At 36.6% G+C, this 26,487-nt stretch overlaps 1 protein-coding gene across 1 annotated transcript in view; it reads right to left on the reverse strand.

Moving 5' to 3' along the window:
* LOC145672950 (pancreatic triacylglycerol lipase-like) overlaps positions 1 to 26,487 on the reverse strand; it is a 243,712-nt gene that overhangs the window by 68,506 nt on the left and 148,719 nt on the right. The window contains exon 3 of the mRNA XM_081742200.1: positions 10,416 to 10,669. Within this exon, the coding sequence (XP_081598326.1) occupies positions 10,416 to 10,669 (254 nt within the window). The remainder of the gene's footprint in view (positions 1 to 10,415; positions 10,670 to 26,487) is intronic.

The following is a 26,487-nucleotide window of genomic DNA, read 5'->3' on the forward strand; positions in this document are numbered from 1 at the left end:
GTAGCCTTGCAAATGAACTATCGGATAATATGGTGATGAACTATAATATGGTTGGGTCGGGCCCGCCCTAACTTCCACCGCCCCCCCTACATTTTTGGGATAGGTACCGGACTGTCCCATATGGAAATAGTTTAATACTTACGTAACACTGTGCTTATGCTTTATAATTACGTTTGAAATTAACAAATAAATGCATTTAACATATTTTAGCCTATTTTTATTGCATTTGCATTGTATAAATTTATGCACAAAAGATACAGGAAAAGGTATAAAATATTGAAGCAGTGCTGCATGTGCACCTCCCTTGGTGCTACAAGGGTTAAACAGTCAGTTATTTTATTGGATCAAAAGATCCAATATATTTCAATCAATTTTTTTTGTAGGTCTTAAATCTGGAGAACTACATATAGTGTAGCCAAACCCAAACTATGACTTAACTTACTATAATGTGCTTATTCCGTAAAAGAACACGAAAGCTCGATTTAGAGGCTGTTCAAAAATTTTTGGTCTCTGATCCAGAAACTAATTACTGGCCCAGATCGCAATCTTTTGATCCATTTTTTGATCATTACTAAAATTCTTATTTTACACAGCCATTACTTTCTCTTACGAAACTTATATGGTTTATGGCTAACCCGTACGATTTAAAGCTCGGCATATACTTATTCTATCCATAAGGATTAATATTTTTAACCAAAGATGGTGGAGGTAAAGAAGTACTTTTTGGTGGAGGTAAAGAAAATTAAAATAAACTAGAAAGTACCGGTATGCCATTCCTTATTATAGGCAGGCCCGTATCCAGGGGGGTCTAGGGGGCCGGCCCACCCTAAATTTTTGCGGGCCCCCTCTAAAACTTTCACGGTAAGTTTGCAAACGAACTATAATATGTTGATGAACTATAATTTGGTTGGATCGGCCCCCCCTAACTTCAGCCGGGCCCCCCTACATTTTTGGGCTGGCTACCGGCCTGATTATAGGTACTTATATACCACAAAGGGCCGCGGTGGCTCTGTGGTAGAGCGTTCATCTCTGATGCATGAAGTACCGGGTTCAAACCCTGCTCTCGCCAAGTGAACTTTATGATGGACAAACACCGTGGGAGTGGGTTTCATCGGGGTTCTCCTGTGTCCTCCCAATTTCTTCATTCCACCATTTCATTCATTTCTCATCATCACCTTCTCCTTTAGCCTAGCCGGCATAACCGTAGGACATAAAACTCAAAGATTTCATTTCGTTATATACTACAACAATACTTCTGTGAGTTGAATGAGAAACCTCACGTGTACACTGAGAAAAATAAGCGGTAACCTAGTGGAGGTTAATGGTCAATTTGTATGTATTGTTTATCGTTACTCGTATCGTAATGTTGTATGTTATACGTATGCAGGGCCGCGCCGTGGAAAATCAGCGCCCGGGGCGAGAATATACGATGGCGCCCCCATACATATATTCCAAGCAATTTTCCTATCTTTTTTCCTTTTTTCTCCCGAATTTTTCCGTCCCCTTACTTCGGCGCCCGGGCCCTTCGCTCCCCTCGCACCCACGGCACGGCCCTGTACGTATGTTACTCGTAACGTTATATGTTACTCATTACCATATAACATTAAAACAACGCTTGAAATCTTGAAGCTTGGCTATAACTAGTGTTTCTCACAAGACGGGAAATATCTTTCACTTGTCTCGAAAATCAGATGAGAATTGCATGTTTCTATAGTATTCGCGCCGAGTCGTGAAGCTTGACCTAGATCTACCGATTTCACCACCCAATAGAACGCGAGGGGGTGTTCCAGTCGTCAACCCCCACCCATCAAATTTTGTCAGTGTCGTCTCTCGCACTACACGGAAAACATCTGAGAGTACAGTGTTGTCGGATTGGCGCCAAGTTTCGTTTTTACTTGTTTTTTTTTTTGCGTTACATTTTTGTTGTTACTATTCGTGTTATTGTTACCGTTTTAGAATAATTGTTACAGTGGTTATTGTTGTGCAGTGTTATTATTGGTAATTTTTAAATGTTTTTTTTAAAATACTCATTTTCTATCTCTTCAAAGTTTGGCAACATTGTTGGTGAATTTCAGGTGTTTGACGTTTCCCCAAGTGTGCGCTCGGGAAGCAGCTCCACGAATTGTACCGAAGTTTCCCGATGCATCGGAGCTCAAGCAAAATATTGCTGAGATTGGTTTAGAGCCCAAGCTTCACGACTGGGCGCGAGTACTATAATCTCGTCTCGAATTTAAAAATTGATAGTTGTCGTTTCGATTCGAAAACAAGACGTGACGACAAATTTCTCGTCTTATCGGCTACACTAATTGAAATGTTTAATTGAACTTTTCAAAGAATGACTTTTTTAATACAATGGGTTGTGTCTTAACCGCCCTGCCTTTAACAGTCTGTTTGCTCATCCGCCCATCTTTCAGGAAGTAAGTATTTTTTTTTTTATCTGCTGCGTTCGATGCTTCAAAAGAGCATGTATTCCTTTTCGTTTAGTAAATGTGTAATAAAATACATAATAATAAAGTAGGCCTACTTGGCGTAACAACAATTTCTTGGACGGAGCCGCTCCAACGCCATCTGTTAATGACCGGCTGAACTAGGCCCAGCCTAACGACGAACACACACCCACACATTGGAAATAAGTGTGAGGTTTGTGTGTTAAGCTACTGTGCTTTATTGAATATACAGTAGATATTTCTTTCCACTGAGTGTTAATGGAACAATTATGGTCGAAACTTCTGATCTTGGTAATTTTAATTTATTGGATTATAACATTCCCTTCAAGCCTGTTTTCATCACGGTGGCTCAGTGATAGAGCGCTTACCTTTGGTGCGTGGAGTTCGATCCCCGGCCAAGTAAGTTTGTCGTGGAAAACGAGTTTTCTCGGGGTATCCCCGTTTCCTCCCACAACATCATTCCACCAGTTCTTGGATTATAATTTACTTGCGTTAATCATCCGTTTCCCTTAATCCAGTGATAGCCAAACTACTAACAGTGAATCGCGAGCTACTAGTAGCTCGCGGGGACATTTCCAATAGATCGTGTTAACGCTCTGGTTGACTAACCTTGAAATGTAAGTTTAGAGGAAATAAACAAATGTAAGATTTTAAAAAGAAGTTGGTAAGGTTTTTTTTTTTTTTTTTTTTTGGTTGGTCGCTCACAGTAGGATTTGAAAACGGATTGAAGCTCAGAAGCTTCACAAGTTTGGCGATGACTGCCTTAGTCTAAAGGTGATAATCGTAAGATGTTAAATTGAAACATTTCACTTTTCAATGTCTTTACGCTCTAGTTCTGTTGCGTTTCTTTGCACACAAAAATGCATGATTCGCTCAGACTTCTTCTCAGAAGAAAAACGGCTAGAGCTGCTAAGCATGACGATACAACGATATTATGTATCTGTTTTGTGAATTACTTCCATTTTTATATCCTGATTTTGGACAACGGTGCTTAAAAGTACACAATTTATTTGATAAGAAGAAGAAGAAGAAAAATGTAGAATATAGGTTGATTTTTTATGGATTTTATCAAGGATGTTATAAATAGAGGATCTACCCATATGTATCTTGATCCTATTAAATCGATAAAGCCAAAAAAACAACCGAGCATCGGCACGTCTGATTGGCTACTCTCGTTACTGCCTTCGCCTGATTGGCTACTTTCGTTTCCGCCTTGATTGTTGGCTCAAAACATTGCGATCCTATTGGGCGGAGTGGGCAGAGTAGGGGTGGCGAAACTGTGACGTATGGCTTCAGGATTTTGTTGTAAGGGCAGATCCTCTATTTTATAAGATCCTTGGATTTTATATAGATAATCAGTTATTGAATAGAAGATATGTCGTTGCGATAGCAACAGAATGTAGAATATATACTCATAATAAGAATAATAAAAAAATTAGTGGTGTCTATTTTAGGCGAAACGACAATAAAGTAAAATAAGTATGTTTATTTCGCTAAAATGGCGTATAAAAATCTTGTCATTTTTCTATCGTAACTGTATGTTATACGTAATTGGTTAGGCGATATAAGAATTACGTCAAACGATGCAAAATTAATGTATTTGTACCTACGAAAAGTAGATTTTCATAAATATTTTGATAATGTTCTGAACAAAATTATAATTTGGATTATTGTCAATATATCTAAGGATAATTTAGAATGAATCTTATGTGTACTAAAAAGAAGTAACCTTGTCAGTAGATTGCTCTTAAAGTAACTCCGATTATGTAAATTGTGTAACTTTAATTAAGTTCTACCTTTGCGTTTTATTTTCCTTTTCTTTTCTTATTTTTGATCAATGATACAGGTTTTCTTTAATTGCTGACCTAGAAAATACTATGTAAATAACACCTCCTTTGATAGTAAAGAAATTAAATTACTTAAAGTCGACTCTGGGTCAAGGATATCTTAAAACATAACTTATTTAAATGGTGTTCAGGAGTCCAATTACTGCACAATTACTTATACATATTACTAATATTGAAGTAGTTGTCTATAGGCCCTAAACAAAAGAGGATATTTCGATATTTTCCAAAAAGCCACCTGGACCTTTTTTACAATTACTGGATGCTTACCCAATGATCGATAAAAATTTCCTGAAAATCCCCAAAAGCCCATTAAAGTGACAACACAATTTTCAATTTTCGAAATTCTGTTGTTAGTAGGGATGTTATAAAATAGGATATTTTATAACATTCTTGGTTGTTAGTAAATGCAAGTATTTCTGACTGTATCCGTTATGACTGTGGAACTTATTATGTAAATAACACGTTCAGACTAGAGCTCAATACTGTTTTTTTACAACATCGTTTCCGTGGGTTTTCCCGCGGTACTTCCGTTTCGTCCCACAAATTCCTCCATCATAATTCAGTTCTCTTATTCATTCATCTCCCTTAGATCGCGTTGTCACTTTACATAAGTCTTGTAGCTATCATTTAAAAAAAATCATGCAACCTGATCTTTCTATTTAGTGTGTACACATCACAACTTTCTGAAAGCAAGAAAGATATATCCATCCAGATCCATGCAGCACTGCACTCTAGTGGACACGGCAAATTCTTTGAACTTCCTCTGCTGGATTTTACAACAGTATCTCTTCCTCACCCCCCCCCTATCCCTCTTTTGATCGCATTTGCGGGGTTGCAATGTCGCAGTACCCACTGTGTCTCGTGTCTCTTATCTCTCTCCCAATCCAATCGCTAATGTGAAACAGATGTCATGCCTCCACATTTTGCTATAATCGAGTATAGTATATATGTATAAGAAAACTATATATGTTGAACGCAGTTGTGCCCACCCCCCTTATGTCCATGACGCCCCCCCCCCGATTGTCTATCCGTAGATGTTCTTCTATGAAAAAATCTTCTTTTCGATTAATTTTTACCCCCCCCTCAAACATATTTATATAGATCTTTAACCCCCCAAATATTTCAATGACGCAGTTTGCGTCATAGCCCCCCTTTGTGGGAACCCCCGTCTAATCACTGACTGAAAGAACAACGTTTGGAACTGTGGCAACTAAGTACTCCACGTGGACTTGACGAGCGGTTGTCAAATGGCAGAAATGAGGGTTTTGGCTCGCCATTTAGTTATCGGGGGCTGTTTTCCACAAGTTCCCGCGGACGATGACTTATTTATGGCACTAGCCTCCACACGTAGAAGGCGGCATCTTTTATATACAAACTGCAGATGTAAAGATGGAATACACAATATATTTTGGCGCTCTCTTTCCCTCCTCTTCCAAAAGAATCCGTCGTTTCGGAAGCGGCGAAACTGGTTTTTCCTTTATGTCAGTGGGAGGGCGATAGCAGGTACCAAGCAAGACGACCCAGAAAGTTGCACATGGTTTGATTCCTTGCAAGATGGGAAAAAAAAGTTGCATGTCCCTTTCAAGACTATATTTACATGGAGAAATATAGTAGAGTTGCAAGATTTTTTTTATATGACAGCTACAAAATTCATGTAAGGTGGCAACGCGGTCTTAGATTAACGGGCATACTCGTGGGTCGTTAAACTGAAAGATTTCGCTTCAAGATTTCCAATAGTCTTTTTTATTAAAACTAAACTAAAGGGTTACAGTTTCAACAACTTAACATTGTCTTCATCAGACACTCAATTCCAAAGTGATTGAGTGTCTTAAGAAAACCATGTTCTCAAATTGGTATAAAAGTATAATTAGAAATGTATCGAAATGTGGGCACCTTCACCATTGGCATAAGCGATAGCTCCTTCAATGGCCCAAACTTTAAGATAATTTTTCTCGTGACCCCATGGATAGATAATTAGAAAATAATTTCATTAGATTCAGCATTATCAAATTAGGATAGAAAGCACACTTAGAAATGTATCTACGTGTGGATAATTTTATCTTTAGTAAGTAGAAGCATATTTTGAACATTTTACTTAGTACGTTACTTTTTTGCGGGGCCGAAGGGTGTGTGTGCAAGGTTCCAGGAGCATTGTCTACGGTGGAGAAAGCGTTAATCCGGCCGCGCTGTAGAAAGTTATTGTCTTCTCAGCGAAATAGTGACAATCATGCTTACTCTTATCATAATCTTATCTTCTGCTGTGTCACGTACTCGTATCAAGGATAATTTCAGCTTAAACTCTTGCTTATTTTATCATTTTTGCCTGCTCATGCTTCTATCCGGGAAAACGAGCTGGCTGACATTGCAACGAAGAGCTCTTTTTAGTTTATGTCTGCTAAATGCCCAGACATGGCAACAGTCAGAGAAACGACTGTGTTGACATGGCAGTAGATATGCCTCCTAGGCTCGTGCTGCTCTGCAGTAAATTTTCCCTCACCAAGAGTGCTTTCACTGGTAAAAGCAGTTTGAACCAGACGATCGAAAATAAGCTTCAATCTGTTAAAACTTCTTCTTTATTGAGAGATACTATCACAAGTAAATCAGAGATGAAGCAGAGATAAAATGATCCTGGCACGTCTACACTACTTTAAAATTTTGATTGGCAGTAAAGATTGGTTTCTCTAAAACTTAACGCCCATTTACAGTTCAGTATCTACAACGGCGCGAATCTATCTTCAACATTGCGGGGGGCGGGGGAGAGACCGTTCCCATATATATATACAATGTTTAAAATATTTATGAAGTTGTAAAACAATGCTGTGGAGGATCAGCGGAGCAGAGTTGTCTTCAGCATTGGAAGGCGGGTAGATTTGAAGCTTATTCTGGGAGGGGGGCATCAATTTCATCTCACTTTAATTTATGGCAACTGGAGATAAATCATCACATTGCTCCCCCCCCAAATAATAACATATCTCAAATCGGATTATTTGGGGGGCAGTACTCCAATTCCAAGATTGGAGGGAACATGTCCCCCTCAAGCCCTCCGGGATTTGCGAAAGTGAGTGTCTATATGAAACGATAGCCTACAACTTTACGTAGGATATGAAACGATACACTCTCAACGGTATGGAATCCGTGGTCACATATCAAAGTGAGTAACATTAACTTTTTTGCCTATGAGAAAGCGAAAAGCGTGCCCATTATTAGTCAAATTATAAATAAATTATTACGATTAGGGGTACATCAAGTAATAAATACGACAATTACCAAATAACAAATTAACATTATAGCCAGAAGTTTTGTCCAGTAGATCATAAGAAAACATCTATTTTTTTTTTTTTTTTTTTTGGAAGTTAATATTTCTGTGGAAATAGTAAAACCCATTACTTTAAAAAAAAAGTCTTGAGACACCTTCTCCTTTCTAGGCCATTGGTGCATAATAAACAAAGGTAATATATTTAAAACTACGCACATTTAAGTTATTTCCAGTAATTTTGTTTCTGTTTGGGTCTGTGTGTATGTTATTACCCAATCCCACATGAGTTGTTATATAGTAATTGATCTCGGCAATTTTCTGAAGCAATTATTACGCCTTCACAGAATATTTCTTTTTCCTCTGCAAGAAGTAACAGGTGAAAGTAACAATTACCTTGAAAAATCTTGACTGTAAGAAGTTTAATGTCATTGATTCTTTGTAATAATATCAATAATAATAATAATAATAACCTTCAGGTATTCTACTGTATATGCAACTACAAGAAAATGTCTAACAAACGCGAGAAATAAGTTGTCATTAGCATATGTTTCAAAATACTGACGGACCCAAATAAAAGATAATTGATTATTAATGTAACGTATAGAGACTAATATTACAGGGCAATGAGCTAATAATTACAGTTTGAATGCAATAGTTGGCATAATTTCGTAAATGTATTAGAGATGGTAATTTCAATTTTGTTGCTTGCCTAATTCAAGTACTCCTTTTCTCCTTAATGTTTAGGGTGGCGGTTGTCAGTTTGGTCAAGGAAAAAAAAATGAAGCAATTGTTACGTTTATATATATACATACAAGTTGTGGTCAGTTATAACTTTAAGGCTAACTATTGTCTGTTCCACCTTACTTCTAAACGATCGTAAACAAAACAAAACCACATGTAACTAAGCACGCTGATTTGCTGCTGAGTACTGATCATGTACTCTTAACGCAAAGTAGTTCGTAAGTCCAAGTATAATTTTACTCCAAAACAATCACATTGAATAATGACACTGTAAATATATATATATATATATATATATATATATATATATATATATATATATATATATATATATATATATATATATTGTACACACCTCATGCAATATAAATGGTTCGTCCATCACGAGAGTCAAAAGTAATAAGGATCTCGGAGTTACTTTTGACACAAAACTAACTTTTGCAGAACATATAAATAATATCACTAAGCAATCAATGCGTCTTCTAGGACTTCTGTGTAGATTTACAGAAGTAAGGAATCTCTCTTCCTTAGCAACATTCTACAAGGCAATAATTTCTTCTAAAATAGAATACTGTTCACCTATCTGGACAATGTCAACGCCTCTGGCGCATGGGGTCCCTGGTTCGATCCTAGTACGTGCCAAGTGAACTTTGTGGTCGACAAACACCGTGTGTGGGAATTCCTCGAGGTTCTTCCGTTTCCTCCCACTTTCTTCATTCCACCATTTCATTCATTTCTCATCATCACCTACCCGGCATAAACGTGGGACGTAAAACTCGAAGACTTAATTTCATTGGACAATGTCAACTCCTACAAACCTATCCCGACTAAACTCAGTTGTAAACTTCTTGATAGCAATAGTACGTTTCAAAGTAGTTTCCACACGTGCAATGACAAACACGAACTGTTAAAAACAGTAAATATTCAACTACCTAACACTCGTCATAAAATCAGTGACCACAAATACCTCTACAAACTCACACACGGCCACTCCAGATCCGAAATGCTACTCTCAGAGTTGCATTTCTGAATTCCATCCAGACAAACACATAACACTTATCTTTTTCATATAAGACGGCAAGGGCGCCGATCCTGGGGGGCCTAAGGGCCCCGGGCCCCCGAAAACTAACGTGGGCTCACTATTGTATTTATGAATATACAATATTTGGCATAATTTGAGTGCAATTTGTCTTAAAATCTTCACACACACATATATCTATATTGTGTCCGCGCCATTGTAGGACGGCGTAGACTAAATAGTTCAATGCTATCTGTTTTGCATGCTTCCTAAGTTATACCATGAAATGTCACTTACACCCGTAGATTTATTTAATTCTTAAACTACATATAACTTTGAAAGTCAGATATTGTCAACCTTTATTGTTATTACTTACAGTTATTATTATTATTATTATTATTATTATTATTATTATTATTATTATTATTATTATTATTATTATTATTAGTATTATGATTATTTACATTTCACCATTTCATTCTTTAATATCATGACTGCCTCCCTCAGCCCCAAAGCATAAACGTAGGACGTCACTTGATCCCACAGAACATTCAATTCGAAATGTCTAGTCTGTAGAAGACTTCAAGACTGCAAAATCATTCGGTCGAAAAAGCGTAAAAAGCTTTATCAGGCCAGCGATCCCGAATGAGGTTTTTCTGGGATTTTCCTTATTCATACCAGGCAAATACCGGGATGGTTCCTAACATATAGGTCACAAGCCACTTGATTCCTTCCCCCAATCCTTTCATCCTCTCCAATTCCTTGGAGACTATAATCACCGAGGGACGTCATCCCTCATACGTGAAGGGTTCACATGACCATAGATGCCGCAAGCTCAGAAATCTAATTACTAATCCTACAAAAGTTCTACTAAAATTTATGAGACGAGATTACAAAACCATATTTTTTGGTCTCGTCTCATTGTCTATACATTAACTAGAATGTAAACATATGTCTTATATGTTGCTTCGGCACTAGAGAGTTAATATACAGTTTATTTTCTCCTAGAATTTCGTTCCACAGCACACACAAAGGGATCCCTTTTCAGATATTTAACTTCATTTCACCTTTGTTTATAGAACAAGTATTAACAGAAATAAACTTACCACATTCAAAAAGGCGTCTTTAATTTCTAACGAAGGTAATGGTAACTTGGCTGTGGCATGAAACCCGTGAATGACTATTTTGGTCGGCTTCTTAGGATCAAAATTCGATGACTTAATAGTAGATGAATTATCGTAACGAAGCTCTTGAGGCATAACGGGATTCGATCTAGTGTACAGGAGAAATGATGGATCCAGTACGTCAGGAGGATCAGGAAATATTCTCTGAGTAAAACTTGAGTAGCAACCAATATTATCTGGAAATAGAAAAGAAAAAAGAAATATTAAATAAAAATAAAATAAAAGAACTGCTGTGGACCTCGTACTGTGGTAGATTAGGGTGAATAGGGCCATTTTCAAGAAAACTACCTTGAACAGCCCGCAGCAAAAAAAACCCTGCAACATGAGCATGTAAGTTTATTGTGAAACGACGAAGTCTTTTGCTCCAAAGTAAGTGTGCAGGGGAGGACGCCAAGGTTTCTCCTGGCGTGATTCGTGCCACTTAGATGTTATGTTGATTGCCTGCACTGTTAGGCGTAATTTCACAATAAACTTACATGCTCATGATGCAGGTTTTTTGCTGCGGACTGTACTACTATATTAAGTGTTTTAATAGAGTTTTTTTTTAAAAAAAAAACAGAATTATGATATACCATACCTCTACTACGAAGTTCACTAAACGTTTTCTATGGATCAGAAACAAGTATGATAATGAAAAGCGAAGTAAGGAAAAAGTAACAGCAATTATATATTTTTTTAAAAAAAGTTCTAACTTTGACATTCTACAGATTGTGTAAGCTGGTAGCTGTTTTCGAATGTGTCCGTATAAAGTTACTTTTTAATTAAGTTTTGAACCCGTAATGACTTCAAACGGATAATTGGAATTAAGCACTACGTAGTCAATTTATTTATTTATTTATTTATTTTTTTTACTATAAAACAAAATATATCTCACGCAAAGTATAGTAGCCAACTGCTACTCGGATCCAATTCGTTTTCCATTTTTTTAAAACATTTTAAACCGAACACTATTTTTCTTTCGTAACTTCAATGTAAAATATGCGAGCGTAGCAAAACAGATATATATTTCTAGGCCAATACTATGAAACAAATGCAGTATGAAAAAAATACAAGAGCTGAAAAGGGTACTGGTAAGGTCCAGTATTTTACATAGTAACCTAATTTTTTGAAAAGTAAGTATTGGATTTGAAGAATCCATTGAGCTACTTTCTTTAGAGATAGAATAAAGTTATGAAGAGGATGGTTTTCGTTAAGGGTGCCGATCCTGGTGAGCCGAGTCCCTCCCCCCCCAAAGCTCATGTGGGGCTCCTATTGTATTTATGAATATACAATATTTGGCATAATTTGAGTGCAATTTGTCTTAAAATCTTCATATATACACCTTCTGCATTTGAATGCCCTCCTCTTCCCAAATTTACAGAGAAATCGACGCCCTTGGTCTTCGTAATCAATTCTACGATCTGTTTTCAATAATTTGGTTTGTAGTCAGTAGTAGATTGTATTGTTGAGAGCCAACAGATACCTATAGCTAAACGGGTTTTCAAGAATAATAATCACTGAGCTTTAACTGTATGTAAGATCGAAAAAGAATCATTCCGTCATAAAGGGAAGGTAATGTTGGCAAAAGTAGCCCACTTCCATAATAAATTATGATCAGAGATGCATTGCATTTCTAGGATTTTGTGTAGCAAACTGCGATGCGATACCGCTTAAATAAAATGCTTATATATATATATATATATATATATATATATATATATATATATATATATATATATATATATATATATATATATCGAATGGCCCTATTCAGGCCGGTAGCCAGCCCAAAAATTTAGGGGGGCCAGGCTCTTTACACAACCCTGGATACGGGCCTGGCCCTATTAATTTATGTGAATAGGGCCACATATATTATGTGAATAGAAACCATACCCAATTGTAAATTCGTACTAAAACATAGAATACAATTCGTATACATATTATTTCAGAATTATAGATGGTGCAAACGATATATTTACATGCTCATAAAGTTATATACAGTAAAACCTCCCTTAACGGACACCTCTATAATACGGACAGATATTTTTGTCCCGGCAAAAATATATGTTCTCTTACGGAACAAAACCCTCCCTTTTACGGACACTCTCAGATACGGACGCGGACAGTCCTTTTTTCCCCAAACGTTTCAATAACCTCTTCATAACGGACAGGAATTGTTCTCGGTTCTGTGATATATTACAGTATTTTCTCCATAAGTGTATCTCTCCTGAGTGAACCATCAAACAGAACAGCCGAACTTGCATTTTTTTCCCCCGCAATAAACTGCTTTCTGGCGGAAATCCTAGAAAATTTTGAATAAGCAATAACACTCATGCATGGTTAGTTGTAAGGCCAGGAATTCTATGAGAAAGATCTTCCCTTCCCTAACAATTTTAATCCTTTTCGTCTGGACCTTGCATCTTTACGGACAGTTTCATAGATAACAAAACAAACATTGTTTGTTTTACAATAACATTTTCAACGAGCACTGTTTCCTCTCTTACTTTTTCGGAAAAGAATTTTTTTTTCTTTTATTCATGATACTGGAACAATTGTGGGTTGGAGTTTTCCCGGCTTCCTTTTTCATTTTCTCTAAAAGGATATTATTTGTGATTGGGCCTGGGTCAATAAACATATGCACCCCCAATAGCTTGCCTTTTCATCCATTCTGTCAACGAAGATGGCGCGCCAGTACACAAACACACAAACACATGATTTTTTTCTGGAGTCGTACTGAGGATTTTTAGAGGACACTTGCTAATGAGTTTTATTCCCGTTGTAGAGGAAAAAGCATGCCTTTTTCGTTAAACATTGCCCAGCAATAATAAGATTTAACAGAAATGAATTTCTCCTTCATCTCTCCAAGTACTTCAAATGCGTACTAAATAAGAGTATTTTCATATTGAATTTTACGTATTTACGCTAATACAAAATGTATTTACTATATATTACAGCATACAATTACCGTTATAAGAAATTAAACTTTTGTAACCTCTTTATAACGGACACCTCTAAGTAACGGACAAAACTTCATGTCCCATTGGTGTCCGCTATTGAGAGGTTTCACTGTAGTTATAAGTGAGTGATAACAAGTATCTCTGCAATATATTTTAAGAAACCGCAACACAAACAAGTAACTTTTAATATCTTCTTTTCTAGTAGCACAATAATCCCAATACAACTAAAAATCTCTTGAACAGTCTCTTAATAGTAATACGAACACTATTTTTTAATACAGTGAAACCTGTCTTTAGCGGAATCGAGCGGGACTTGCAAAAATTTCTGTTAAAGTCAGGTTTCCGCTTAGTGGAGGTAAACCTTTCCTCTTTAAAACAAAATACATGCTTATAAAGGGGTATACTTTGAAAATATATTGCTGTACGTACATTGTTCGATTACAGTACTTCTTTCTTCTACGAATAAATACACAAAAAAGTTTAAATGAATACAAAATATACTATGCACACGTTTTCTTTACTTTTCTAATAGCCAAGCAGGGTTTTCTGTGTACATTGTTGCTTGGCTGATTGACTTTCCGCATACGCTTTAGCCTGAGAAATTATACTAAGTTGATTAAGTTGCGGGGATTAAGGACAATTTGTGGGGGTGAATATGAGTAGTGTAGTGGTTGGGGAAGGTAAACACTATCCAGAAATATTTAACAAAAGAACTAACATTTTATCGCAGACAGTGTAAGGTATATGTCTCACAAAATGTCTAAACATCTTCTAAACGCTGTAGTCCGGAACTCAGAATTTTCCGTTAAATGTTTATTTTTCTTTCCGTTGTCCGCGTAACACAGTTTCCGCTTAATGAAGGGACTTTTTACACGTTTTGTTCCCCAAAATTCATGGGACCGTGAAATATTTCCGTTCAAGACAGTTTTCCGTTTAATAAAGGGTCCGTTGAAGACAGGTTTTACTGTAATAATATTGCTTTTAAAAAGTCGATAATTAACACTTGTCTGTAATTTCGCAGCAAAGAACAATTACGTGTTCGTGTTGGTATATATATATATACCTTAAACCGTTTTCCCGCAGAAAAGAAAAAAACCACGTGTTCACTCATTTTATGTCTACTACAGACTTTCTATTTCAATTATGCCCCCGGAAAACATGTGAAACACACTTTGGCCCCCGGTCCCAATGCCTCACAGTGGTCGGAAACTGGGAAAAAGCGGTCAACGATCGATTTTGTCAACTTCGCCGCCTATGAAATCGGTATAGATATTTATATTATAAGTATCTCTCCTGATTCCAAACCCGAAGTTTCAGGACAGGAATATTTTCGCTGCTCATAAAATGCATGTAAACATGAACAAATATAAAAGCCGAAAGATCAGTAAAGAATGAACCAAACAATATGATATATTTTAACCATTTATATTGTTTCTGAGGTCTACGAAAGTTGCTGGATAGTACATTGGACTCAAATACTGTGTGTTTAGTGAAGAGTTTTATTTGTTATCCGTTGTCATATCATTTATATAGAGACGGATCCAGGACGTACTTCTGTAGGGGGGCGGTGGGTTGTAATGCTGCTACTTTTAAGAGCTCCAAACTCTGGTATTAGTTTTTTATTTATTTATAATATAAGAAAGTTTCCCCTTCTGGGGGAGGGGCGATTGCCCCAATCGCCCCCCTGGATCCGCCCCTACATTTATATGATAGATTTGTTAGTGTTACTGAAAAGTTACATATACACTGATGTTAATAGCTCTGTAGTCTAAGCTTATCCTTGCCTATCTGCAAAATAAGGTTTATTGAGTTCTCCATGAGTAGTACAAAGAAGCCAAGTGCAGCTGAAGGACTCAGCCCCATCTAACTGGAAATGCGTGATGAGTAATGTTGTTGTGGTTGCAATCGAGACCCGCTATCTGAGCCTTACAAAGGCAAAAGGCATAATGTCTTATACGTAATTCGGATCGCCCTTCGTCCCTGAATCAAAATTATAGTGAAAGCCTCATACATATTGCAGTGATAGACTGTCAGTCATGTGGTGCTGCTGTATATTACACGTCAGTGCAGTGTGCAGTCTATTCTGAATCTTCTAATATTGCAGAAACAACGTAATCCTGAACTAAATTACATTCAGTAAGTATTAGTGTTTCTTCGAAGATGGTGCGATTGCAAAACCGCGAATTTTAATTTTGGATCCTAAAGCTAAACACACATTTGTTTTACACCATCATTTTATTACCTGTACATACAATTAGAGGAAAAACACATTGAACCCGTAACCGCTTCTTGGATACATATTAACACCTGTCATAACTTCGTACTGGTTAGCTATGTCCAATTCACGTAAGGCGTCAACATGTTCTCAATGTATAAACTGTATGTATGATTCACGATGATGGAGTTCAAGATGGCGGCTTTCATTGTTCTGTGTCCTCCCCAATTTCTCCTCATCTTTATTACTCCCCTACAATGTTTCTTTGGTTATATTTTGCAGTTAGGAATGGCCACGAGCGAGTTCGAGCGAGTTTTCTTTGAAACTCGACTCGACTGGAAACTGACTTCTTTCAGCTTGACTCGAGATCTCGGCTCGAAAATTTTTCTCCAACGCGATTCGAAACTCGACTCGAATTCAGGTCGAGTTTCGAGTCGAGTAGAGTCAAAACGAGCCAAATCGAGCTAAATCCTGTGGGTAGTTTCAAGTACTATTTTCAAGCATCGTACATAGACAATATAATTATTATCATACTACTACTACTACTACTACTACTACTACTACTACTACTTATTATTATTATTATTATTATTATTATTATTATTATTATTATTATTATTATTATTATTATTATTATTATTATTATTATAAGAACACCGAATATAACCATGAAAGGTAGGCGGTTTGTATCTGAATACTAAAAACTGGTCAACTACAGATCTTGGTTGTCCAGAAGTCTTCAGGAGGCAAGGACGTCGTTCACGAGGTACTGGATTTGAAATCCGGAGGAGCAAATATTCGGGCTCGACCCAAAAGTTGTTAAAACTTATACGGCGCTTGTCAAACTTGTTCAAAACTGCTTGCCCCGGAATTAGGATCGTCAACACCTCAAGTGGCTCGGCTACAACTCATTCACTATCAAGCCGAACCGAAAAGTAAGCCGAGCCAACAGCTCACCCAACCGAGCCGGCTTGAACCGACGGCTCACCCGAGTCGAACCGAACTGAGTTGATGGCTTACCCCAAAGAGGCGGTTCGAGCCAACAGCTCTGTTGAGCCGAGTAGAACCGAGCCGGTGGACTCGTTTTAACGGAGCTGGCTCCAGCCGATGACTCATCTGAGGCGAGTCGGTGGCTCATGCCACCCAAGCTAGCTCGAGCTTTTCGCTCAGCTGAACCGAGCCGAGCCGGTTAATATCACTATCCGGATTGGGCTTCTGCTTCGGTTCAAAAATTCGACCTTGCGGGTCTCTGCCTTGATGGTAACAACTACAGTATATATTTATATTGATGCTCAAAACATTTGAGGGTGTCTCATTATAAAAGTCTATTGTCGTGTCGTTATCGAGACGAAACGAGACATGAGTTGTCTCCCCTATCGTGAGCAACATTAAGGTGTTCCAGACTACTGCTTATATTTCTCATAACTTTCGCTTTCCAGTCTAATCAGGCCATGATTTCAGAACAAGCTAAAACGAGCTGGACGAGCGAGCTATTTATCAAACTCGACTCGAATTGAAACTCGACCTCAAAAATAGTGACTCGGCTCGGAACTCGACTTGAGAAAATTACCTTTGACTCGACTCGTGCCCATCTCTATTTGCAGTATTTGACATTTATGCGAGGGGTTTCTACACTTTTGGACCACTCTGTATATTTAACTACACGTATTGCAGCAAGGGTTCTTCGAATCACTTTCGTAGCAGTTGCAATCAATTTAGAAAGGACAATAAGGTATAGAACGATGGAGAGATGTCAGTCAACTTCCATTATTTCGGAATAAACTATTTTTGTCGGCTTTTTCAAAGTTTCCGACCACTGTGCGCCTTCTTACGGTGGAAACCTTTCCTTTGATTTCCGGGAAAGAAGTGAATGACCTGAGCTGTGATGCCAATTTGTCATTTAGTCGTGTGGTCTTGGTGAGTGAAGATCGTAGGCTAGTTACAATGGCTAAAAACAGTGCACGGTGAAGCCAGTGAAATAATGCAAATGTGGCAATCCTGTCCGCACACAAGTATTGAAGGTTGTCGGCCACAACAACTTGTCCCCAAGGGCGCCCATGTTGTGGTTTCAAAGGGGGGCAAGTATAAGCGACGTTTCAAATATAGTTTCAAATTTTGCTGTAACTAATGTAAAAATTCTATTGGGTTTTCAATATTCCGAAGTACAATTTGCTCTTAGGGGGGCAAGCACCCCAAATTACCCCGCCTGATGGGCGCCCTTGCTTGTCCCTCTTTCGAGGAAGGAGATACGGGAAGAACACATCGATAACAGCGCCAGAAGGAGCATACTTAAAATAGAGAGGTTCTGTTTGTGGATGAAGTTCATTTCAATTATTCATGTCTTTCTGTGGATTTCAGCACAGGTCAGAAACAATTTCAGAGGAAGCTTTTGCCCCCCTTAAACCATTTTTCGGCAGAAAGGATAATATCCATATTCGGTCATTTTATGTCTACTTTCTATCTACAAAATTTGTTGGAAATCGGATTGCAACACTTTGCGAAGTTTCCTTGTTAGTTCTCAAATACTGGTCTAGTGTTACATGATTTAAAGTATTAACACTATAAATTGATAAAAGGCATTGTACGAAAATAACTAAGAGTATTTTTATCAATGTTTAAACATGCGGAAGTCATTATATAATATATTCCATAGAAACCTGCATGGGCTGGGCTCGGCCCGAGGCTCGAAGCCCGGCCCGGCCCGCGGGCCGGGCTTGGACGGGCCGACACTGATTTCTCTTCAGGTCGGGCCGGGCTGGGGCCGATTAATTGCAATTCTTTAATAATTATTGACTTTCGTTAAATGATAATTAGAATAAAGGCAAACGTTGAAGAAGTGTGCCCGTGAGAAATGTTACAAAATGAAACTTCGAAAATTTATCGGGCCCGGGCCTGGCTTGGGCCAAGAATTTTTAAAAAGAACTTATCGGGCCGGGCCGGGCTTGGGCCGAAAATCTCCAAAACTCTTCGGGCCTGGGCTGGGCCGGGCCTAGGTACATTCTGGCTGGATTGGGCTCGAGCCAAAAAATTCGGCCTGTGCAGGTTTCTAATATTCCAATAGTAAATATTATGAATGTTGTTATAACACATTCTTTCTGTACGTCTCGTGACGCGGAAGTTTTCTGACAACCTCTATATGATATTAAGAAGAAATTCAGTACATGCATGTACAAAAACGAGTCTAGCTTACCGAGAATCGAGACGAGACAAAATTATTTCTTCGAAAGACGAGACGAGTCTTGAACAAGACAAAACGAGAGGAGAAAACTTTATTTATTTATTTATTTATTTATTTATTTTGTTTAGTCTTGAGTCCAATACTATTTGCAGGGCTATTCTTTACATGGCCTCGCATTCAGTTATTCAGTTAAAGACCGATTAAGCTAGGATTTCGAATTTTTTCAACTTCTACTACATCAGTAATCACTAAACATATGAATCTTTTGGGCTACCGTACAACGATAACGTATATAATATTAGCAATCTGTGCCAGCTTACAAAAAAAAAAAAAAAAAAAGGATCAGAGGCGAATTATTTGAGCAGTATTATGTATAAAGAAAAGAAAGACACATAGAGATTTCGATTTTGTAATCGTTAACTAAAAAGAGAGTTGTTACTATAGCAACGTCGAAAATAAATGTACATGTACGTAGACATCTTGTCGAGTAAATAAGTGGGTGTATAAAGGTGTAGACATCTTGTTGTATATGCAGAAAGTTGATTATGTACGCATCTCATGGTTAAGTATTAAAAAAAACAGCTAAGAAAGTGTTAAAACGTTTGAATTATTTTGAAGATTACTAAATACGAACCAGGAGACACCTCACAGATTGGTGCCGGAACCCGGGATCGAACCAGGGACCTTAGTGTTACCATATTGAGAATTGGCAAAGTAATTCATCGAAATATGGCTATGAGTACAACAAGTAGTAATATAACTGGTGATCAGAGTGTGTATCCAGAATTGAATCCTAGTGGAAATTTGACTGACATTTTAAAAGACTTGGCTCAACAAATAAGAAACCAGTCTGAACAAATAAGAAACCAGTCTGAACAAATGAGGAACCAGTCAGAGCAAATTCAACGCTTTGATGAAAAATTGGACCAGAAGTTAACCCAGTTAGCTAATGATTTTGATGAAAAAATAGCGAAGTTGGAACAATGCAATGAGAACAGATGGGATCTTGTTCAACGCCAATTAAGTCAGATGAACCAACATGTAGTGGAAAAATTTGAGAAGTACGATGAGAAAATGGAAAAAGTAGTACAAAGGAGCACGGAAATTCAAGAGTCAATGGATGTTCTAGAATCAATGATTAATGCCCACGAAAATCACATCAAATTACTGCAAGACGAAGTAAATTTCATCAAGGAGAGATGTATTCCTGAAACTCCATTTCAGGATAATGGATACACGAATCATCCTACTTCTACAGGTTGGGTACCTGATTGTCCTCCCAGACCAACTTTGGAACTTGATGGATCTTTGAGTGGTGCAGAGAGTACTGAAAGAGAAGGAAGAGTGAGGCAAACATCCAGGCGTAAACACATCCCCAATAGAGGTATGAAAACGAATACAGGTAAACAATTGCGATTCAGCGAAGTTAAGTCGCTTACAAAATTTAGTGGCGTACCAGAAGATATACCCGCTAGGGCATTTCTCGAAAAATTTCAGGATGAATGTGAGCTCATGGGTGTAGATGAGTCTCAGTTTTTAAAACTATTGCCGCACATCTTGTTACCACCCTGCTTAACATGGTTTAAAGCTATTAGAGATAGTCTTCATACATATTCAGATTTTAAGAATGCTCTTCTATCAAATTATGAAAACGATTTTATGGTAGCGAACAGAGATGCCGTTTTACGAACGAAGCATTACAATCCAAAATTACACCGGAGTATTACTGAATTCGTAGTATCTACATATCATAAGTTAAGATCACTGAATCCAAACCATCCGGAATCCCGAATTATAGCTTCTATTAGAATCTTATTGCCATTTAGACAACAACAGTTGTTAATGTCGGCACAGTGCATTAACTTCAACCATTTAATTATGTTCATTCAGAGTTATGGGAGTCAGTCTGCAATACAGAATAACAATAAAATGCAGGACAGAGGTCAGGGTAATTATGCACGTAATCAGACACAATACGCTTTTGTTCGTAATGTAGATATACAACCTGAAAATGATTCTAATGTTCGTAGTTTCAATAATAGAATGAGTAGTTATAATGGTACCGGAAATCAAACGCAACCTAATTATAGAAATGGATCTAGGAATTTCAGAAATAGCAACAGGAATTTCAGTAGAAGTAATAATTATCGCCGATCTTCACACAAAATCAATTTGCAGATGGCAGGAATTTTGTAAATAGGAATCAAAATATGGTATCATCCTATGAAAGACAAGAATGTACACAAGATTGTGCTATACAATGTTGCTTAAATGAGCCCTTCGTACGTATAACTTGAACTGTTAAAAAGGCGTCCGACAGATTTGTATTAGATTGACCTTTGCTTACGTCTATGGTTAATGTGTTCTTTGTTCAATTCATTATTAAAATGTATGTTGAAAACATGCAATTATAAAATCAGTTAAGAAAGTGATAAAATTAATTTATGGTAATTAACTGAAAATACTATTGATTTGTTCCTTACAGTTTTGTTGCAATTTCCTTTTATAGCATTAATTGAGGAAATGTTAATTTGTGTTTCCTGATAAGAAGTTATCTAAGAGCTTTATTGTAACAAGCTATTCTTGTTTTCGTGTTTTCATTCTATTCGTATTTCATGCGAGTATTATAAATATTTAAAAATAAAAGATCATAATTTTAATGTAAACGTATGAAGGTAATAACAGACATATATAAGATAAAGGCAGTTTATTATATGGAAAGAATAAGAATAATGAATATCGAATCTCTTAATTTTTCAAAGTTAATTAATGTATTAAATGATAATCTTCAATGTGTTTATATGTTCTAATTTTGTTGCCTTCTGATCCTATCAATATTTAGTACTATAAAGATCTTTGTTTGCATATAATGTTGTTTGTGTATGAAGGAATAGTTAATTTGTACCCTAGAAGGAAACTATGAGTTAGGTTTAATTTTTGAATAGCCTCATTCATGATAATTGTAAATGGTCGTTATTAGTATTGAGATATATTGATAAATATAAAAATATGTAATGTTATAATATATTATATATAAATGGAAAAGTAGAATATTTGTATTAAAGTTGATATTAAATATACGAGGGCTATTCAAAAAGTAGGTGTTTCATGATATTTAACCCAGGGTTCTTTCCTTCATAGTAGAACTATTATGGAAGTCCCGTCCGAGCGACATCTACAACGATAACGTTGTATATAATATTAGCAATGTGTGCCAGCTTACAAAAAAAAAGGATCAGAGGCGAATTATTTGAGCAGTATTATGTATAAAGAAAAGAAAGACACATAGAGATTTCGATTTTGTAATCGTTAACTAAAAAGAGAGTTGTTACTATAGCAACGTCGAAAATAAATGTACATGTACGTAGACATCTTGTCGAGTAAGTAAGTGTGGTATAAAGGTGTAGACATCTTGTTGTATATGCAGAAAGTTGATTATGTACGCTTCTCATGGTTAAGTATTAAAAAACCAGCTAAGAAAGTGTTAAAACGTTTGAATTATTTTGAAGATTACTAAATACGAACCAGGAGACACCTCACAACCGTACAGTTTTAAATTGTACTGTAAGCTAACAACCAAAAGAACTATCAACTTTTTTTTAAAAAAAAAAGTCTTACGTTTGCTTATTGCCTATAAATTTACACTCCTAGGAAATAAAAGCAAACTATCTAAGTTATCAAATGTCTAATATACACACACGAAAAACATAACGTGCACAACCCCATGCGTATACAATCAACGCAGTTGCAGCGGAAGAAACATGCAGTTGTCGTCAGCGCTCCCTGTCGTTAGCGTCAGCTCATAGTCCAGGAAAAAAAGCAATTTTTAGCCGTACCATGACTTTTTATAAAGGTTTTTCAGCTGATCCTATATGTTTTGGGATCCTGATTTGGAATCCGATGAGTGCTACTCTGCAAACCTTGGGGAAACTTCGCAAACTGGGGGTAAAGAAGGGTGGTATTCTCTTATTTTCCATGTCTTAAATTACTGGATTATCTCAGCATAGTTCCATTTTTCTCATATCCTATTGACAGTAGAATACCAATTCATGCATATATTATAAGTAACCATATTAGTAACCAAATAACGAAAGTTGATAATTTTCTCACAAATGCCAGGGTTGCCAACTATCAATAAAATTTACAAATGTAAGTTTTATACAGAATAACTTATTTTACAAAATTTTCATGTAGAAAATGTTAAGAACAAGAGAAGTGTCATATATACTTGAAATATACAGTCTTTAAACTCTCGTATGAGTTATGAATAAAAACCAGACAATCACTAGAAGGAAAATGGTAAGTACGATTTTTGACTTCTAAATATGGTTTGTACAATAAATAACACATTCGGAACAATTCAAATATATATATTTCTTGTATACTATTTCCAGTTTGTCTCTTAATCATTTGTGAATAGTCTTAAACTTGTTCGTTGTGTAGAAATTCTACTTCATCTCTTGAACGTCATAGTTGCCATCTATGACGGAATTATGACTTTTTTTGTATTTCTTGTCGAATTTTAGTGATAAGAACATAAGAGTAAACGAGATCTAGGCAAAGTATATGCAATATTTTTATTTACTCTTCATATAATTTCAGACGAACAAGGGAGGTAAGAACTGGGATCAAACCTTTATCAGAAATTTTGCTTCATCATCATAGGATTATTTTTTCTTCTCATGTAGTAACAATATAATAATAACTTTTTACACATTAAAGCAAACGAAAATTTTTCAAATTACAAACATGCAAACTTATGTGTTGTTATGCGAGATCAATAAGAGATAAGTTATATCTGAGAAGAATCAGACCGGTTCAAAATTCATGGCTTGTGAATACGTAGTAAGGCACAAAAAGAGTGTCCAGCATGGGATATGGACTAATCAGTTCATCGAAAGTTCGTACATGAGATATGGTCATGGACTTGCTGGTGTAATTGGATTTACTCTGCAGTCGAAAACGTTAGCCTTATGGGTTGTTTCCGTAAACGTGTTAGGTCAAATTCAGAAACATGTAAACGATATGAAGAAATTGGAAAATGAGGACTTACTTTTCATCAAAAGGAGGAAACAGGTCCACGTATCAAAGTTGACTATGCAGATCTCGAGAAGATTCGTGTTTTTTTTTTTTTTTTTTTTTTTTTTTTTGTCAACATGTACCGAACCCCTTGATAGCAAAAGCCATCTACCTACGGGGTTAGTTAATATTGCTAGTAGTCAAATTTTGCGTGAGAGTGCACTAAACGTACAGGACGCGGTTAAAGTGGGAAGATAGCAACTGACTGACTTTGTGTGTAAATGGCTGAAGTTTTCACCAAAGTATTTCCAAGAGAACTAAAACAATGTTAGCCGTTACGAAATCAGTGAAGTTAGGCTCAACTGATAATTATAATTGACCAGTGTTATTTAGGTTCGTACAGTGGACCTGCTCACATCATCTCATGATATTAATATGAATGATGTGTTTTACCATGAATTAGCTCCAATTCCAACTGCTCTGTTTAATGAGAAGGCCGAAATGTGAGAAACCCGAAAAAGTGTGCTTCAACACAAACTTGCCGCATTGAAATCAGCAAGATCGCTACCAAGCATCCATCAAACTACCATTCTTGATGGTTGTGCAATGCCCTGACACGTATCATGGCCAGCACATTCGGCTACTGTAGAAATATTTGTACAGATATTGCACAGCAATACTGGAAAGTGAGCTCAAACAAGCCCATATTCTGCATGTACGAGTATTCGACAGATACTATGAGAACAGCATAAAAACAGCAATACGAAGGAAGCGACAACAAGGAAATTCAAAACATTATAAACTTACATTATCAATTCTTTTACCCAAAAGAGCGTTCGTATTGACGTCAATCAATACGAAAAAGCAACTTATTTCATAAACACAGAGTCGTTAATGGACATTAGCATAGATGAATCTCATAGATTGATTATTACTGGACTACAATCATTCTTCATTGAAGTAGCAGCAGGGCTATGGGGTGTACCAACAACACACAAAGAAGGTGACGTAAATATGAACACATAGTTATTAGGAAGGCTAAACATGCTCTAGCCTAATCTATACGACTGAAGTATGACGATACGGATGAACTAGTGCTGCTTGCATATCGTGTATATGTTCAGAAGCTAACTACACTAATTGTAATGTAATGGATCCAGAGAAGTAATTGACATAAATGATGTTGTAAGAGTGCACAGTGCGTATATGGTGAATATCCTGGCAGCTCATGCTATAACTGGCTGCGATACTACTTCATATGTTGCTGGGATTGCTAAAGACCAAATTCTAAACATTATGTCGAAGTTTTGAGGGACACTTAAAGCAGTTCGCAATCCCAAAGTTGAAGTGTAATAGCAGAGTAGTGTGATATATTTGTTACTCAGTTATACAACCCTGGAGAAACCGTTACCAAAGGATTACGAGCTGGACTATGTAGGAAAAAGATGTCTAGCAAGACAATCACAAGTCTGCCATCTCTTTCTAAGCTTCCTCCAACTGTTGCTGCAGTGCAGGAACATTATAAGTACGCTCATCTTCAGACAGCCATATGGAAATCAGCCGAACAAACTAATCCTCCTGATCTAGATCCAAGAGCTTTTGGTTGAAAATTTTATCCATATGTTGCAGAAGAATATGTACTTCTTATGTTGCCCGCAAACACACCAATAGCGCTTGATGTAGTAGTGAACTCAATTAGCTGCTCATGCATAACGGGATGCTATCGTGGTTGTGACCGCCTTAAAAGGTCATTGAGGTGCATATCCTTCTGTATCTGCCAAAGTGATTGTATGAATGGACCAGAACAAACAGAAGCGAATGATCAAGAGGAGTCCACTACTTTCTCTGTGCGTTGATTCTGATAAAGTTTGGCACTTTGTTTCACTTTTCTCGAAACAACACACTTAATTCTTTCAATAACATGTAAGAGTGCAGATACTGTTAGAAAAACATAGTTGGTTTGGTTTTCGTTTGTTGTACTGCGGAAAAAAATAAAATTAGACAGTAAGAAAAAATATTACTCCATTTTACGAAAGAAACATTTCATATATATCACTGTTTCTGTAGCTTTCCCTAATAACCAGCTTTCCTATGATTATGTATGAAGTGACATGAAGAGTAAATTAGAATATTGCATATACTTTGCCTAGATCTCGTTTACTTTTGTGTTCTTATCACTAAAAATTCGACAAGAAATACAAAAAAAAAAAAAAAAAAAACAATCATAATTCCGTCATAGATGGCAACTATGACGTTCAAGAGATGAAATAGAATTTCTACACAACGAACAAGTTTAAGACTATTCACAAATGATTAAGAGACAAACTGGAAATAGTGTACAAGAAATATATATATATTTGAATTGTTCCGAATGTGTTATTTATTGTACAAACCATATTTAGAAGTCAAAAATCGTACTTACCATTTTTCTTCTAGTGATTGTCTGGGTTTCATTCATAACTCGTATGAGAGTTTAAAGACTGTATATTTGAAGTGACACTTCTCTTGTTCTTAACATTTTCTACATGAAAATTTTGTAAAATAAAATATTCTGTACAAAACTTACATTTGTAAATTTTATTGATAGTTGGCAACCCTGACATTTGTGAGAGAATTATCAACTTCCGTTATTTGGTTACTAATATG

This window comes from Thermobia domestica, chromosome 16, assembly GCF_964235325.1.
Source record: "Thermobia domestica chromosome 16, izTheDome1.hap1.1, whole genome shotgun sequence".
In the NCBI taxonomy this organism is placed as follows: Eukaryota; Metazoa; Arthropoda; class Insecta; order Zygentoma; family Lepismatidae; genus Thermobia; species Thermobia domestica.